We start from the raw sequence: 18,600 nt of genomic DNA on the forward strand, positions 1-18,600 counted from the left end.
TATAAAATATAGATTTCATAAAATCATTCTGAAACAATATTCTTACATAAGCAGTAGAATTTGCAGTAAGACACAAATGAAACAATGTATTTTTTTTACACATTTCTATTACCTCAATAAATCATTTTCACAAAATGATAGGCAACAAATGTTTTACCTTTATTTAACTAGGCAAGTTAGTTAAGAACAAATTCTTATTTTCAATGACGGCCTAGGAACAGTGGGTTAACTGCCTGTTCAGGGGTAGAACAACAGATTTGTATACAGCTCGGGGATATGAACTTGCAACCTACTAGTCCAACGCTCTAACCACCAGGCTACCCTGCCGCCCCAGTTACTAGTATTGCAACTCATCACAGGAGGCTGCTAAGGGGAGGGCGGCTCACAATAATGTCTGGAATGGAGTAAATTAAATGTGGTAACCATCAAACAGTGGAAAGAGGCAATATAAAAAAATTCACTGAACCTTCCCCACGTCATCGATGATGTCACTTCCTGCTGTAATGCTGCCGCAGGTGTTTCGAACCACTGGCCCTTACCTTAGGCGCGACGAGGCTGACCTTCAGGGTGGTGACGATGGAGAACTCTCTGGGGAAGAGGTGACAGTTGACGAGGTGCTGGGTGAACGGGAAGTCCAGGGAAGGGTGAGAACGGGACAGACGGACACCCCTCACACCCCCAGACTGGATCAGATGCACCCCCCCTCGTTAACCCCCTCACCCCTGCCCTGGGGAGAACACGGGACAGAAGATCTAGGGGGAGCAGGTCTACGGAGAGAGAGAAAGAAACAGATAGAGAAAGCAAGAAAAAAAGAGAGAAAGAGTGAGAAAGTGAGGAAGAAAGGGAGGGGGGAGTGAGAGACAGATAGTTAGCATTTCCTAAATAGTGGGAAACTGCTTTAGGTGGTGAGAGCAGCAAGATCATGTGTTGTAGTTTCTTGAGTATTCATGATATCAGGTAAGGTTAGTCAGAGTTTACTGGATGGCTGGGAAATGTTTGGTAGGCTATTGGCATGATCTGTACATACGTGTAGAAGAATTATCTACGTGTAGAAGAATTATCTACGTGTAGAAGAGTTATCTGTGCATGAGTGATTTGCATCTCAAAGTTTTGGAAAATCAAGTTAAACACGCCAAACACTCACGCACACGACTGCTATTTGTCTTACACACACATACACAAACTCACAGTGGTGGAAAAATTACTCAGTTGTCGTACTTCAGTAAAAGTATAGATACATTCATAGAAAGTGACTCAAGTAAAAGTAAGTCACCCAGTAAAATAATACTTGAGTAAAAGTCTAAAAGTATTTGGTTCTAAATGTAACTGCTAAAGTATCACATTTCTTATATTAAGCGAAGCAGACACCACCATTTTCTTGTTTTTAAAATGTACGGAAAAACAGGGGCACACTCCAACAGAGACATCATTTACAAAAGATGCATTTGTGTTTAGTGAGTCTGTCAGATCAGAGGCAGTAGGGATGACCACATGTTCTCTTGATAAGTGTGTGAATTGGACCATTTTCCTGTACTGCTAAGCATTCAGTACTTTTGGGTGTCAGGGAAAATGTAAGGAGTTACTATTTGAACTAGCATCCCTACTGCATGCAAACAAGAGAAAGAAAGAGATAGTGGTGTGTTTAATGCCACTCTACAGTATAACCTGAGAGTGCCGCTATCTGACTGGAAGTACAGTGTTATGTGTCACAATCAAATGTGTCCCTGGATAGGTTACAACACCCACGCAGATATTTTCATAGCGCATTTAATAGAATAGAATGTACCTCTGCATGTTCTCCATGTCTCTGCAGCTGAGTTGATGACCCTTAACCTGAGGAACAGCAGCAGAGGCAACAGCAGCATCAGAGATGACATAACAGCTTGCTCCAGCCAATCGCAAGCACTGTGACTGATCCGAACGCCAATTGACGCTCATCTCCAACACGTGTGTGTGTGAGTATGTGTAGTGTGTGTGTATGCTTGTGTGTAAGGTGTGTCTAGAGATGGACCTTAGAGAGTGTCTGTAGAAAACATCTTCAGAGAGTCCAGATGACAAAGTAAAGCTTGGATCTAAACTACTCTACATCTGTCTTCAGCCGAGGCAGACAGGCAGGCTCCTAATGAGTTAGTTCTGTCTGGTCCAGCCCCTTCTCTTATATACCAGGCCCATGCAAATCACTAACCAGTCTGTCAATAATTTCACAGAGTAGAACGGAAGCCAACTGTATCGCTCACAAACTCTTCTGAGAGTGTGTGAGAAGGAGAGAGAGCAAGATGAATACCCAAGGTGGAGTTGTATAGGTTTAGATACAGAAATAAGGAGCTGTACTACAAAAACCTTCGCATTAGATAAACACCATAAAGAGTCGAAGTAGTCATTTTTAAAAGGAAAATAAATACATTTGAAAACATGCATACCACCGGTGATCTCTGCTCCACCAAGAGTGCTTGATACCAGCTAAGCTATTACCATATTAACCAAGATCCCTGTTATTAGGACCTTTATTATTGTAGTAGCTGAGTGGATGACTGTGCATTGTGTTCTTTTGGTGAGTTTATTTACACAAGACACATGCTTTCATATCAGATTTGCTAATATTACATTGAGAAAATGTAATAAAAATTGTAGAGGGGAATTAGGTACAACTCCCAGGTGCAGACCCGGGGTGTTCACTCTTTCTGTTCTATACCTTTTACTGCTCTGTTTAGCCTTTTCTTCAAGAGCAGGTTTGTGTGCTTTGGTGGATCATTTGGGCAGGAGGACGGTGTCCTATAGAGACTAGTCTAGTGTGTTTCTCCTAGCCATTTATATTAAAGGCTACAGGATCTGACAGGATCATGATATAACTTTCTCCCTTCTTGTATCTCTATCCCATCAGGCTATTAATCAACTGTGCTTAATCTGACTGCATCAGCCAATCACAGAGTGATCTAACATCCTGACAGATGGCTGACCGCAGGCACAGGTGTAATAAAGGGAGATTTAATTGGTTTTGCTAACTCCTCGGTCCTCTCCTCCTTTTGAAAAAGGTCAAAGGTTATCGAGAAGAAACAAATGCAAATACATTTAATTATTCTCCTCCGCAAGGATGACGTTTACAGAGGAATCCCAAAATACAAGTTCAAAGTGGTAAAAATGAATTTGAATGTATATCGTTTTTAAATGTGTTCATCTAGTCCTTCGAGAACACAGCAGCTTATTCAAGGGAGTGTAGTGAATTTCGGAGATTTACAATAAACAGTAGCACCCCCTGCCGGTCTCTTTATGCAGCTAAGAAAACATTTGTGACCATACTGTGAAATACTGCTGGATAGGGTCTAACATATACACAACAGGTAGAACATACACGACTATAGACAATACATTGAAGATACAATTCATGATTCGCATGTGTAATTGGTAGTCCACTGAATAAGCCCGTTTTCTATCTGACACACATTTAAAGGAGGAGCGGGACAGGGAGCCTGAGTACCAAACTATATTTATTGTTTACAGTAGTAAAAGACGCCAAACAATGTACAAATCAGTAGAGAAACCAAACTAATACCATATGACAAAACATGTGGGTAAAGAACTTAACTGCCCCTCCCCTTATGCTCCAAGTAGACGTAGCCCCTAACCACAGATCTAGGATCAGAAAACCAGAACCCCCAAAACATTAACCATTACGGGGATGCAAATGATCTGACCCTGTATCAGTGTTTAAGGATGACTTCTCCTTCCCACCCAAAAACCAAAAGCAGAGTCACTGACAGGGTTGCTATAAGAACTGACCACTGAAGAAAAAAAAAAATCCCATATGGAATCAGGGAATATTCCCTTTTGACTGCCCTCTAAAAAACTAGGGGTGCATCTCAACAGTACAAGTAGCTTCCTTGTGACAATTGGTCTCCTCTCCTTCATTCTTGTAAAACCGACACTAAAGAACTGGACAGTTGAAAGCTTATTCCATGGTCAGCATCCACCTTAGCCCGAATGTTCACGTCGGTGCCAAATGAAGGAGGCAACACAAGACTTGAGATGTACCCTTGGTTTTCACCCTCGAAAAAAACTTGGGCGCCCCATGTCAAACCATTGGAAGGGTCCAGAAGCCACCCCTAACCCCTAGGCCTTTTGTAGATTTGAGGTGTTGGATAAATACAAAACACTACACAAGTGGCTTAGGTGTAGGGAGTTGTTTCTAGATCAAAACCCATGATTCTTAGCATTGGAAAGACCCAGAAGCTGTCCAAGACTGTTGAAGAGATCAATGTTGACTAAGACAGACATTTAAGGGGAGCACCCCCACCCAAAACTGCGCCAGACATCTTTTAAAATAAGAACAAGGAAACAGATGATGGGGAAGCCTCAAAGTAGAAGTTGCCCCTTACCACAGATCTAGGATCAGCTCATTGTGTCCTAAACTTAACCTCATCTAATATGGGGTAAACTAATAACTGACGTTAAATCAGTGTTTAGGGGGCAAGTTCATCCCACTCCCCTCAGGACAAAACCGAGACAGACATATTTAAAAAACAACAATGGAACACAGAAGCTGAAGAGGAGCAGTGGGCGTGGTTTGGGTATGTCAATCACTGTAACAGGAGGGGCTTAGCAGAGACCACCTGTCTGCTGTTGGAAAACATCTATGGTGTCTTCATCCTCCATCTCCAGCTAAAGAGAGAATTAACATGGGTGAGATGGAAGGAGAGAGGGATCTAGTAAAGAGTGATTCCATGAGGGGGAAGTTCTGTGAGAAAGTAATCAAGTTAATTGAGAGCAGGTGTGCTTTAGTTGAGACAAGATAATGGCGTCAGAGAAGCTGTGCTTTAAGAATGAGATAAGAGAATAGAGTAGAGGGTGTTTAGAGAGAATAGAGAGCTGCCAGTTGTCTGTGCAGTGTACCTGTGAAGGTGTGTCCGTTTCGTTGATTGGCTGTCCGTCAAACCTGAACCTGATCTGCCTTATCGAGAGACCCTGCAGGAGAGAGAGGACACATTAGAAATACATGGGACAGATATTCCTATAGTATTAGGAATCAGGTCAGCTCTATTGACAATATTTCTATGTTCAGTGTGCCCCTGCTCCAGTCTTCACCATTGAGGCAGCAGGTAGGAGGGCAAGGTGTCTGATTGGCTACTGTGCTGACCTGACGTTCGCAGTAGGCCTTCATCAGTTTGCTGAGCGGAGTGTGCCTCTTGATTTTGAACTGAACCACAGAGCCGTCCTGACCGGCTACCTTTAAGTTAATGTGGTCGTTCTCAGTCTTCACGCCCTCCTGAAACACAACCAAACAGCAATTAAAAGATTAACAATGTCGTTTTTCAGTCTTCAATGCGTCGGGTCTTGGAGAGCCAAACAATTGATGAGTTGTGCAACCACTGTTAGGCCTCCTCATACGTCTCTGGTAAGATCTGGACATGGGGTAGGTAGTGTTCTTGCCCAGTGAATTAGGGTTGCTTGTGGGTGGTACTGGGTCTGGTGAATGCGCGGAACCTGTAGGCTGTGACTGAGGCAGCCAGCTACTAGACCCAGGCGTTATCCACTGCAAAATCCACGTTCAGCTTGTCCTAGTGCCTCAAATCGAAAACAAATTATATCCCAACACTATCAATCAGTGGTTAGAAACCATTTCGTACAGACCACTTATGATCAAGCTAGCTTTACCTGGTCTTACCGGCGCCTGGCCAACGCCATGCGTGTTTACTGGCCTAAAAGAAACAGTGCAATAACTAGGTTATTTAGCCATTTCAATAAGTGGATGCCGACGAATGCATCTAAATCACTCGAATACGGCTTCCAAATGGTGTCACATTTTGTGCCGCTTGCCTTGCGGCGTTTAGCTAGCTAGCTGCTAGCGTGGTATGGCTTCCACAAAGAAAAACCCGCAAACGGTATCGGTGTATTCAACTTCGAAATGTAAGTGTTAGTTGTTACAACAATTATATTATCTGGTCGAAATATTTCGTATAACATCACTAATAGTTTTTATATCTGATAAACTTAAATATTGTATCCGGAGGCAGCACTCCATTCATTTAACTACGAAACAAACAGTGCGCCGATTCAAACAAACGTGCAAACCGGGCCATTTTTTATTGCATATTTCAGGCGCTATTTGACATTAGACTGTTCTAATCACCTTAAATACCCACCACATGCTGATAGACGGCTAGCCTTACCTTTGGTTTCTCCTCCGACATTTTGATGGGTTTTCTTTAAAGGATTTGCTGGTTAAAATGCAATTTTGGCTGTGTTTTCGTTCGCACCTCTTTAAGCTATATGCTCTTCTCCTCCGCAAACACGGGAACGCGCTTTGGTCTCTCGTTCCGCAGACACTGATTGGCTTTCGTGGAAACACGTGACATATTCTCTCCGGGACGGGGATGCGTAATTCAGCCAAATACTCGGCCACGCGACATTAAGAACCCGCCAAAGGCAGGGCTGAGTGTGGCCCTTGGTTAATCTCAAATAAATACACACATTACACTCAGATCAAATTGTATTTGTCACATGCTTCGTAAACAACAGGTGTAGACTACCATACTTACAAGTCCTTAACCAACAGTGCAGTTCAAGAAGAGTTAATAAAAGATTTACCTAATAAACTAAAGTAAACAAATAAAAAGTAACACAAAAAAAGAACAATAACTGGGCTATATACAGGGCGGTACCGAGTCAACGTGCGGGGGTACAGGTTAGTCGAGGTAATTTGTACATGTTGGTAGGGGTGAAGTGACTATGCATAGATAATAAACAGCGAGTAGCAGCAGAGTAAAAACAAATGGAGGGAGGGAGTGTCAATGTAAATAGTCCGGTGGCCATTTGATTAATTGTTCAGCAGTCTTGCGGCTTGGAGGTAGAAGCTGTTAAGGAGCCTTTTGGTCCTAGACTTGGCGTTCCGGTACAGCTTGCCGTGCGGTATCAGAGAAAACATTCTATGACTTGGGTGACTGGAGTCTCTGACCATTTTTTAACATGGCTATGTACAGGGAGTACCAGAATAATGTTGTAAAATACAAATTATATCAAGCCAAATCTTCCATCTTCATCACAATGGATAGAGAAATGGGGTGTATTCATTACAGAAGCAAACTGAGAGTGGGGGGGTATGGCTTTTGATGACCAGTCGGGGGCGCTCCAACTCAACATGTCATTTCTCTCTTAAGGGAGAAAGGGAAGTATTGGACTGGGTAGGGATCGAGGCCTGGGTTTACATTCCAGAAAGATTATCTCTGTGGCTCTGGTCATAGAAAATGCTTGAATAAAGAGTATATGTATCCTTGATAAAAAATAGTATATTGAGATTAAGAATTAAGGTTTGAGTCAGAACTGCAGGAATTCCTGTTTATTCACATCTCTACTATTGTTGAGGTTACGATCACTGGTCTGATATGGTTGTTGTAGGTTTCTCACTATGAGGTAGAGGTTATTGTAGGAGCTAGGAGTTGATAAGATCCAAAGAGACAAGTCTTACATAGTGGAAAGTTTTATTTGAATAAAAATAGATTTGTTCAATCAACAGACAAAGGGTAGTATATTACACAACTAGACATTAATAAAATGTTGATTCATTTGGCCTGACAATATTCTAACTGAAGTAGCTGGTGTCTGTAATGAGAAAGCTGTCACCGGTAGAAAAATATTACTTAGATCTGACATTCTTTGTCATTTTACAAGGTGTGTACATTCTATATGGTAGGGTACATTTCTATCTGCAATTCTGAGCATTCAACTCTTCTGAATAGCCTCCTATTAAAAGCTGCAATATGTAACTTTTTGGGCGACCTGACCAAATTCACATAGAAATGTGAGTTATAGATCTGTGACTCTTTGAAAGCAAGTTTAAGAAGCAGATCTATGCTTACCGTATGGAAAATATATTTCACAGCTGTTTAGATGGTACAATGACTCTCTAAACTATACTTGCTTGTTTTGTCGCAAACTGAAATAAGGTGAACTATTAATATTTTAGCAAGCAGGAAATGGCGGAGGGATTTCTGCATAGTGCTTCATTAAGTACAATTCTGGTTAAAATTAGAAAAACAATACATCTATACAAGTTTATTGTTTGATGGAGTACAGGTGTGCGTGCACTGGACACATTTCTGATAGTTCACCATCAGATAAATATACATAGAAAAAGGTCAACATAGATAAGGTCAACTTTCCTGGAGTGTATCTTCTCATTCAAGTAGAGCATAGGCAAGATCTCCTACAACCAAGTAGTAACCCTCAAGTACCATCATCATTATGAGTTTATAATACAGTAGTAGTCACAGAAGGTATATAAGGTACATTTAAGGCTACTGCACCTGTCCACTGCCCTCACATAGTCTGCACTGCAAGACATGTTCTCTACTGCACCACTCACCAAGCAGCGCAGAACTTGTTCTAGCTAAGTATTCGTAGAAGACTGTTCATTACATTCAACATTTAATGACCTGTGTTTACATGGGAAGATAATGTTGTATATCAGGCTGTCCCAAAACTTTGATCTAAGGCCAGTTTCATGTATTCTCCTCAAAACGGTTAAAGATATTGAACGGGATCTTAAGCACTTACAAAATCGTAACATATTGTACAAATTGGAATTCGTTACATCATACGAATTGCAGGAAATATATATTTTTTGCAGGACATAACATACGAAATAAGTGATGTTGTGCACAATTTTTGGTGACTCGTTTTGGCTTGTGAGCGCTACTTTCAAAACTACGGTCTGAAATTATACAAATCCTTTAAAAACACCTCTAAGACTTATGATTAATGGTTTATGGGGGGGGGGGGTAGGCTGAGCATAGAACAGACAAGGGTTAACAGTCCATATGGGGGGGGGGGGGGGGTTGGTTGAAAGGTCAGAAGTAAAGAGAAGGCAGGCGATAGTACAGTGTCCAAATATCAGCTCAGGAGAATTTGGAGTATGGGTTGGACCCACTGAGACCTGGAAGAAAGAGAGCGAGAGAACGAGAGAGCAGGAGTTAGAGATCTTTCATTTTAAATTCCATCAGAGTAGTGATGGTGCTTTTCCACAGACAGGAATGGGGAAACATGACAGGAGTGGCGTGTGTGTTTGTGTGCGTGTTTCTCAAGGCGTACCATATTTCGTTCTGATTTCCTCATGCCTCATCTTCATCTCTGCCTTTCTGTTAACACAAAGACAACCAGCTGGTTAGACACACACTTCGTATTTTAAGAGGACTGCACAACCTTTCAGACCAGCCAGGTAGGTAAAAAGTCATGAGTAGAGCACAAACCGGTTTGGGCGGTTAGCTTAGCTGTGACGTATGTAAAGGTTTGTTCCAGTAATGCTTTTGTGTCACTCTGGCTGTAACTGATATGAAACGAACAAAAGAAACTTGGGGCATTGTTCTGATCGCAGTCACATTGTCAGAGACACACTAAGGTCAAATACAGCACACACAGGGCCTGACTGAGTAACGTTTACCATATCTCCCTGAGGAATGTTGTAGACCAGCTGAACACACACACACACACACACACACGTAAATACTGACACTTAGAATAACAAAACACTTTCTTTTATTGTAAATTTCTTCACATACATAGACAATACGCAGATGTTCGTGTGCCATGATGACATCTTACCTCTCTTCCTGTTTTCCCTTCATCTTATTGGTCCGTCTCTCCATCTTGGCATCGAACCTCGTAGACCTGACACACACACACACACACACATTAGGGCTGATAAGTACTTATACATGTGCCTTGAGGTCATTCCATGGGGTAGGTCAGTGCGTGTATGTGTGTGTGAGAAGAATTACACACTTTAGTTGACCACAGCAAAGCAAACACAAGCTACACAGTTGAGGCCAAATATATAGGCACCCTTGCACTAAATGATTCCCTATTTCATTTAAAATAAATAGAAATTGAAAAAAACATTGTTATTGGATTTTCGACATTGCAGAGACAATTTAAGTTTTGCAAACCTAAGTTGAGAATTTTTATTAAGAAAACAAAGACAAATGGCAGCTCCTAAATTGGCTCCCTGGAGCTAGTACATGGTTGGACAGCCTTTGGCCAAGATAACTGCAGACAAACGCTTCTTGAAGCCACCAATGAGTTTGCTGTAACTTTCTACTGGCATTTGGCCCACTTTTCAGCAGCAAATTGTTCCAATACTTAAATGTTTGAGGGGTTCCCTCCAATTACTGATCTCGCCATTACACACAGGTGGATTGTATTTATCATCATTAGTCATTTAGATCAACATTGGATCCTTCAGAGATCCTCACTGAACTTCTGGAGAGAGTTTGCTGCACTGAAAGTAAAGGGGCTGAATAATTTTGCACGCCCAATTTTTCAGTTTTTGATTTGTTAAAAAAGTTTGAAATATCCAATAAATGTCATTCCACTTCATGATTGTGTCCCACTTGTTGTTGATTCTTCACAAAAAAATACAGTTTTATATCTTTATGTTTGAAGCCTGAAATGTGGCAAAAGGTCGCAAAGTTCAAGGGGGCCGAATACTTTGGCAAGGCACTGTATACACATCATGTTTAGTTGTATTGTTTATTATTTTGTTGTTGTATTGTTTGTATATCTTTCTATTTTAAATTTGTGTTACTGTTTTTGTCTATCACTGTTTCGTTACTTGTAATGTTTTGTGGACCTCAGGAAGAAACGCTTCTGCTTTGGCAAAAGCTAATGGGGATCTGAATAAACAAATAAGAAATAGCGACTTATCTAAAAAAAAAGTGCATGTGTGCCAGTAGATTTGGCCGAAACTGGATATAAATACACTCAAGCAAGTCAATGATAAAAAAAATGTCATAATAATAATATATATCATCCCAAACCGAGATGTGTTTTGGAAACAGACGACACAAATCAACGACGTGTGTGTGTTATAAGCACTATACCCGATGTGTTCACACTTGCAGCAGCAGAAGAGGCAGACCAGGAAGGCAATGATAATGACTCCACCCACCACCGCCATGGCGATGATCAATGACTGGAAGTTCACTGACACACACACAATCAACATTAGTTCCTACTCCAGCAGAAGTGTGTGTGTGTGTGTGTGTGTGTGTTTCTTACCCCAGCAGCGTCCCCAGCGTGCATCGTTGAGGGGGCAGAGGGCGTGCGGGGGGAGGATGGTTTTGACTGGGTACGTGATACACAACTCAGTCTTCTGACACCACAGGCACTGTGACAAACACACACAGGTCAAACTTAACGCAAATATATGTGGACTATGAATGAGTAGGGGTTTCAGGATTGGCAGGGATAGAGTTCACAATGCCAAGGATGGAGGGATGCAGAGAGAGAAATTAGGGCAGAGAGGTGTGTATTCAGTTTGTCCCCCAACCTGTCTGAAAGGTGTGGAGGGTGGAGCTGATTTGCTTATTCATGTGCAACAGAAAACATTTGTGACCCTGTTATTCCCATGAGCAAGAGGTATAGCGAAGTAAACTGGACCAGAACACATGTGACCCTGTTAGACCAATGAGCAGGAGGTATAGTGATGGAATCAGGACCAGGAAACCCAAAGTGTGCCTGACTCACGTGCCAGACTAATCCCAGACTCACCGTCACAATCTTTAGACATTCCTCACAGCTTGTTCCATTCTTAGTCTCACACACTGAGAGAGGGAGGGAGAGAAAACAGGTTGATTGAGGGAAAAAAACAAACATTAGATTAGTAGTTCATAACACACGAAACAACTGCAGTTAGAGGCAGTAATAAAGCCTTCTCACCTGCAGCAAGACCCGGCCTACTGTAGCTATTTCCATTTGTTGTTTGACTGTATGATTCCACAGAATTGTTTGTGTACATTCTGTTAGTTCTATGGCTCCAGATAAGAAGATGAAGCCTGGTAGTCTGGTTTCTATGGGGCTAAAAGGCTGAAAGATTCTTACAAGACAGGGAACAGGTGTCTCTTTGAACACTAACTGGTTTCACCCAAACACTTAACAGTTAAATGGGCCAGCCAGTCACGATTTTTGCTACTGAAATGTGTCTGAGAAGGAACTGAAAACACTGCAACGTTCCTGCTAAAAGGTTTCAGTTACACAAGCATTTAGCAGAAAGCGAGAGCCAACTCCCTAACAGTGAATAGGCCAAATATGTTACCAATGTACCAAGCCACTTGAAATTAATGAGCCATTATCTGAATATAATAATCTACATGTTAAGGTTGATGAAAGTCTAAATTACATCATTATAAAAGGAACTGAAAACAAGCATTGTCATTTTGTGTTTCACCTAAAGGCAAAGTCACTGTGAAATATGCTACAATGTGAAATCGGGGAAATTCTGGTTTGAGGGTACTCCACTACCAACTGTATTTTCGGTGATTAATGTCATAGACTAACTAGAGAAAACATAATATAATACTATAATAATAATAATACTATAATATGTTGTCATATACATCAAAATAATCTATAATCATCAAAATAATCTATAAGCGACAATAAATCAATGGTTAAGAAAAACAACAAAAGAAGTGTCACTGACTCACCTATCCTAGGTGCGGCAGTTTGCGCGAACACAGCGACTACTCCGAAGAGTAGCAGAACAGCAGGTAGGCCTACCAAACTCCTTAAATCCATAATTTATTGAAACTTTAAAATCCAAACTCTGACAGTAAAATATCCCGTCGTGTATGGCGCTACTCTTGAGTTGAAAAAGTTGTCTTATTTCAGTAACAACAGGGAGAAATTGAGGCAACCCGTTTGAAGAAAATAAACCCTTGAAGTGCTGTTGAGGCAAAAAGGTCTGTCCTCCTTCCTCCCCGAGCGCGCCCAACCAATGACAGGTGGAATTAGGGCGACCACGTGTCTCAGATTGCTGGACAGTCCCGAATGTTGGCCGTTTGTCTGATGTCCCGTATTTTACCAACAAATTAAAACACCACTCATTTACCAACAAAGTTAGATTTGTTGCGTATTTCAGTCAGACTTCCTATTCATTTGATGATAACTGACATTTCGAACTGTCTGCCAGAAACATGTATTCATGTAGGCTGCACTGGCCCGCAAAAACATTCCGTTGTCCCGCATTTGTGTATTTTAAATATGGACCATTATGTGGTCACCCAAGCGGAAATATAACAATCAGGTCAGCTGTGTGCGCGTGTGTGCGTGTATAGAAGAGAAGACTGGACAATTTCCGATAATTTATTAAAGCATAAGTTTGTAAAGCCAGTTACAAATAAAAAAAGAACAACAACTATTTTCTATCTCTTTCTCGGTTTTCTCTCAAAACAATCACAATGTTTCAATATATAATGATAATAATTAATATGAACCATGACAGATTACAGTCAGGGCCTGCTCTGGCCGCCTGCGGCTGGAAGAGGACCCCGGTATAGAGGTTGCTCATAGACATAGATCTAGGATCAGCGTACCCTTACCATTAGGGTGTGAAATGCAAAACTGACCTTAGATCACAGGAGGTTGGTGGCACCTTAATTGGAGAGGACGGGCATGTGGTAATGGAGCAAAATCAATGGAATGGTATCAAATACATCAAACACATGGTTTCCATGTGTTTAATGCTATTCCTTTTGCTCAGTTACAGCCATTATTATGAGCCTTCTTCCCCTCAGCAGCTTCCATTGCCTTAGATCAGTGTCAAGAGGCAACGTCGTCTTACTCTGTGTACTAGCAGTGTGAGAGGCAGGGCCATAGAAAGAGAATACCTAGATAGGACAGTTCCCGAATTTGACTGGATTTGATGATAATTGACATTCCAACCTGTCTGCCAAAAACATGTATTCATGTAGGCTACACTGGCCCGCAAAAACTGGATTTTTCAGTCATTCCAAATGGTCCAGTGGAACACAGGATGTAATGTTGTTCTGAGTTGGAATGTCCTTTCCAGTAATTCTGATTCTATAGACTGGTTCTCCAGTGGGCTTAGGCCCACAAGCAGTGACGACACACAGTCAGAAACAAACACAATTCCCATGTTCCCAGAATTCTCATATTCCAACTACTCCTATTTCCAAGATGCATACCTCCTCAATGTGTGAACTTCTCTTCTTTAACAGAATTCCATACTGTAACCATATCCCCTCCCTCCCTCTGCAATAATTCTAACAAATAAATACCCCATCCTCCACCCTCTCCCTCCCTTCTTCCATTCCTAAACTCTTCCCCATTTAAAATCACAATCACAACACCATTCTCTTATAAAGGTTATCCAGATACATAATACTGTTATTTGTCAACAACACACTTTACTTTCTTTTCTTCATATGGTTCCATTCTTCCCCCCGGTGGGGTAGTTAGTTAGTCACTTGCATTATGACACAGATACACACGCTCACGTTAGCATTCCAAACACAGCACTGCAGGACGGGAGACACTGGGAACGTACAGTACACTAGTCACATGACTTAAAACAGGTTCTATTCACTCATGAACTGGAGAACAGTCACATAGCGTAGAAGCAGAATGGGTAGAGAAGACATGACTAGATTCCTCGTGTTTTTTAAAAAGTACCCACCGATATGGAAACGTGAGCCAGACGGATGATACGGAGGCTACATTTCACTAGAGCACAGAAAAACGCATGTAGGCAACCATCCCAAACCGCCCTACCAATATGGCCGCCGCGACTGAACTCTACCCATTCTACATCAAGAAGTGAAACCCCTCTATATATCTGTGATTTAGTCAGATGGCACTGCTAGTGAATAAGGGTGCGTTGGCATATTAGACATACAGCAGTGAATATCTCTGTTCCTTCGCATTTAGTTTACACATACAATAAATTAATCAAATGGCATTTATAATGATATTTATATACATACAGTACAGTGACCACCAAAATCTATGTAGGGTTCCTATGAGGTGCGATATACAAAAATGATAAGTGTTTGATTAGTGTATGTGTGTATGTGTAGGTTGGACATGAATATGTTATATATGTGATGTTCATAGTAGACATATTACAGGAGACAGCTCTCTCAATCTCCCTTGGTTGATCTTGTAGTCGACTTTTGTCACTCTTTAGCATCATTCTCTCCTCCAGACCTCTCCACACCCACGGAGCCTCCCCCCCAGACCGAGCCAGACAGCTACCCCTTGAAAGAGCCTCTGAGTCAGGATGATCCCGGGGAGAAGACCCTGGGTGGGCCTCCAGCCCTGGTTCTCTTGAGGGGGTTTGTGTGAGGTCACTTCCTTTGACCATATGTCATGTCACTTCCTTTGACACAGGAAGTAAGTACTGTGCAGTCTGATGAAGAAGTAACCTGATTTTCCATTTGACCCCGAGATGAAAATACAAAACACAGTGAGTCCTTTATCTCAGTCACCACGGATGACAGCAGATGAACGAGAGAGTGAGTGAGAGAAAGAGAGAGGAAAGGAAGCAAGCAAGCAACAGAGAATAAATTAACACGTAACTGTAAAGAGAGGCGAAATGGGACACACAGACAGAGAAAAAGAGAGTTTCATCAAATGGGGGAGAGAGGGTAAGAGACAGAGGAAGGAAGATAGAAATAGTAACAGGCTTCATTTGATCTCTCCTAGCTGGCAGTGTGTTGGGACTGCGACGGGGCGTGTGTTATCGGGGTGGAGAAGGGGGCGACGGAGCTTTGCGGGTGGTATGGTTTGACTGGGCTATTGTGCTTGTCGTTGGTATGGGTTTGGTCCAGAGAGAACAGAGAGAGAGGGATGACAGAGGAGAGAGAGAGAGATTAGAGATTGATATAAAAGGAGTAATAAGAGATATTTAGATGAAGTAAGGTTGAGTTAGAATGTGCTGGACCTGCTGTCTGTAAGACAGTGACATGCAGGATAACTGGGGGTTGGTGGTGCTGGAGTTGTCCTCCCCAAAATGGGTCATTTTCCATACTCATTGTTAACAAACAGATATGTAACCCAATCCACCCAATTCCCAAGTCTAGAATAGTTAGCTGCAGTGTCCATCACCTTTTCGCTTTGTGAAATTGGATGCCATTTTAGATCCCTCGCTGTCCGCTGTTTTGTGGTTTCCCCTCTCCAAGATCAGCTGACTCCACCAAAAAAACAACTGTCCGACCAATCCGTGGATTGTATCCACTTCCTGCCTCACTCTGATAGGCCTGTGCTGTTGAATAGAGGGCCCTGATTGGCTGCTGGTTGATCACCTGACGAAGGCGCTGGCAACGCTGGAGACAGACATGATGCTGCAGCGTTTCTTCACCATCATGTTGATGTAGGCTTTCATGATCTTAGCAATCTCCATCACCTGCATAGAGAGAGAGAGAGAGAGAGAGAGAGAGAGAGAGAGAGAGAGAGAGAGAGAGAGAGAGAGAGAGAGAGAGAGAGAGAGAGAGAGAGAGAGAGAGAGAGAGAGAGAGCGAGAGGGAGGGAGGGAGAGAGGGAGGGAGGGAGAGAGGGAGGGAGGGAGGGAGAGGGATGGAGACAGAGGGAGAGAGAGAGAGAGAAAGAGCGAGAGGGAGGGAGGGAGAGAGAGAAAGAGAGAGAGAGGGAGAGGGGGGAGAGAAAGAAAGAGAGAGAGGGAGAGAGAGTTAGATTACATCAGTGTTTGTGTTTGTGCAGTGTGCAGTATATTCCTGATTTATTCTTCCATTGTGTACGGTTGTTTTTGTTGTGACTGTCTGATACATGTAAGTGTGTGTGTGTTTCAGAGTAAGCGTGTGTGTTTCAGAATATGTGTGTGTGTGTGTGTGTGTTTACCAATGGAGTGTGGAAGAACAAGTCGTTGCCGTCGACAGTGATCTGGTAGGTGCAGGGTTGTGGAGCTCCAAAGAAGGTGATCTGCTCATACTGGAACGTCTGCAGAGGTTTGGGTTCCCCTCTCTTATACACAGACAGGTTGTCAGCACTCACACCCAGCCACAGGTCATGGGGAAAACCTCCTTCCTTACACTGCAGGGGAGAGAGAGGGAGGAGAAGCAGACAGAGGAGGAGAGGGAGGGGAGGATGAGATAGAAGTAAAACACAAAGGTCCACACACAAAACACACACACACACACCTCCACGTCGAACAGTGTAGAGCCATATCCGGGCCACTCTTTGACGATGGACATGTATTTGAGCAGAGCCTGGTGCTGGGGGAGTCCCTGTAACTTGGTCCATTTATCCAGAACATGGGCTCTGGTGGCCGATGTCTCCTCCTTCACCCACATCTCTACCTGCTGCCCCTCTTCCTCCTGGACAGGATTACAAACATATTTATCAATCAATCAATCAATTAATTATTCAATCAATGAATTAACCAACAAATCAATCAATCCTAAACCCAATCAGAGGCGACAGGGTAAGATATCACTGTCTGGAATATGCGATGCCCCAGTCAATAGAGGATAATGTATGATTTACGAGAGACGCCATCTCTAGGACATATTGACAACTACAGCTAGGAAAAATCAAATCAAATCAAATGTATTTGTCACATACACATGGTTAGCAGATGTTAATGCGAGTGTAGCGAAATGCTTGTGCTTCTAGTTCCGACAATGCAGTAATAACCAACGAGTAATCTAACCTAACAATTCCAAAACTACTATCTTATACACACAAGTGTTAAGGGATAAAGAATATGTACATAAAGATATATGAATGAATGATGGTACAGAACGGCATAGGCAAGATGCAGTAGATGGTTATCGAGTACAGTATATACATATGAGATGAGTAATTTAGGGTATGTAAACATTATATAAAGTGGCATTGTTTAAAGTGGCTAGTGATACATGTATTACATAAAGATGCAGTAGATGATATAGAATATAGTATATACATATACATATGAGATGAGTAATGTAGGGTATGTAAACATTATATTAAGTAGCATTGTTTAAAAATATAGCAATGGTGATGTCAGCATGTGCATGTGTGTATGTTTTATGCAAATGCATTGTGTGTTTGTGTGTGTGCCCATCGCCACCTTCTGTTTCTTCAGCGAGCCCGTCTTGAAGCTGCGCCTCAGACTTCCATCCAGGAAGCTGGGGGTTCTCCTTCTATCCTGCCCATCCCCCTTGACACTTCCCACCTGCCCTCCTCCTCCCTCTCCTCCTGCCACGCCTCCCTGTTTGGTGGAGTGGAAGATGCGCGTGCGGAGGCGCCCCATTGGGTAAACACTACCGAGGCTCCACCCAGCGCGGCTGGCCCCGTCTCCATGGAGATACTGCAGCCGTAAAGCGGCTAGCTGCTGCAAAGTTTCCTCTGGGGCCGGGAAGTGACCACTGATCAGAGACTCATGGGCCTGAATGGAGGAGGGGGTGTCGAAAGGGGGGAGAGAGGGAGGGGGAGAGTGAGAGAGAGACATTTATTGAAATTGAGTGAGACGGAGTAGGACAAGGAGTGTGTGTGTATGTGTGTCTGTGTGTGTGTGGTTGTCTGTGTGTACTCACCTGCTCAAACATGAAGGCAAATTCCACCCCCTCCTTAGGCATGCTCTCCATGTCGAGGAAACAGTAAAGTTTAAAATAGAGCCTCCACTGTCCTTCCTCCTCCTCCTCCTCAGTCCCTGACAGCCTAGAATACACACAGATAGGGTTAGCAACACACACACACACACACACACACACACACACACACACACACACACACACACACACACACACATGCTCACACACACACATGCTCACACACACACATGCTCACACACACACACACACACATGCTCAC

The 18,600-nt window shown here is 42.6% G+C and overlaps 3 protein-coding genes across 3 annotated transcripts in view; all 3 read right to left on the reverse strand.

The window, feature by feature from the left end:
- Positions 1 to 3,467: 3,467 nt before the first annotated feature.
- LOC139412969 (small ubiquitin-related modifier 3) lies at positions 3,468 to 6,322 on the reverse strand. Its single transcript, XM_071159891.1, has 4 exons — positions 6,165 to 6,322; positions 5,132 to 5,260; positions 4,888 to 4,959; positions 3,468 to 4,656 (listed from the first exon to the last, which is right to left on the reverse strand). The coding sequence occupies exons 1-4, from the start codon at positions 6,183 to 6,185 to the stop codon at positions 4,594 to 4,596; spliced, it is 285 nt and encodes a 94-aa protein (XP_071015992.1). The 5' UTR covers positions 6,186 to 6,322; the 3' UTR covers positions 3,468 to 4,593.
- Positions 6,323 to 7,455: 1,133 nt separating this feature from the next.
- LOC139414119 (pituitary tumor-transforming gene 1 protein-interacting protein-like) lies at positions 7,456 to 12,758 on the reverse strand. The gene is made up of 7 exons (XM_071161999.1): positions 12,474 to 12,758; positions 11,539 to 11,591; positions 11,047 to 11,155; positions 10,869 to 10,971; positions 9,592 to 9,657; positions 9,082 to 9,128; positions 7,456 to 8,926 (listed from the first exon to the last, which is right to left on the reverse strand). Exons 1-7 carry the CDS (start codon positions 12,562 to 12,564, stop codon positions 8,889 to 8,891), a joined length of 507 nt encoding a protein of 168 aa, XP_071018100.1. The 5' UTR covers positions 12,565 to 12,758; the 3' UTR covers positions 7,456 to 8,888.
- A 3,249-nt stretch (positions 12,759 to 16,007) lies between these two features.
- Positions 16,008 to 18,600, reverse strand: part of LOC139412970 (unconventional myosin-X-like) — an 81,387-nt gene continuing 78,794 nt past the window's right edge. The window contains exons 36-40 of the mRNA XM_071159892.1: positions 18,324 to 18,447; positions 17,858 to 18,175; positions 16,944 to 17,120; positions 16,645 to 16,836; positions 16,008 to 16,192 (exon numbers count right to left, since the gene is read on the reverse strand). Coding sequence (XP_071015993.1) covers positions 16,088 to 16,192; positions 16,645 to 16,836; positions 16,944 to 17,120; positions 17,858 to 18,175; positions 18,324 to 18,447 — 916 coding nt within the window. The 3' untranslated portion in view covers positions 16,008 to 16,087. The remainder of the gene's footprint in view (positions 16,193 to 16,644; positions 16,837 to 16,943; positions 17,121 to 17,857; positions 18,176 to 18,323; positions 18,448 to 18,600) is intronic.

Source organism: Oncorhynchus clarkii, chromosome 7 (assembly GCF_045791955.1).
Source record: "Oncorhynchus clarkii lewisi isolate Uvic-CL-2024 chromosome 7, UVic_Ocla_1.0, whole genome shotgun sequence".
Classification (NCBI taxonomy): Eukaryota; Metazoa; Chordata; class Actinopteri; order Salmoniformes; family Salmonidae; genus Oncorhynchus; species Oncorhynchus clarkii.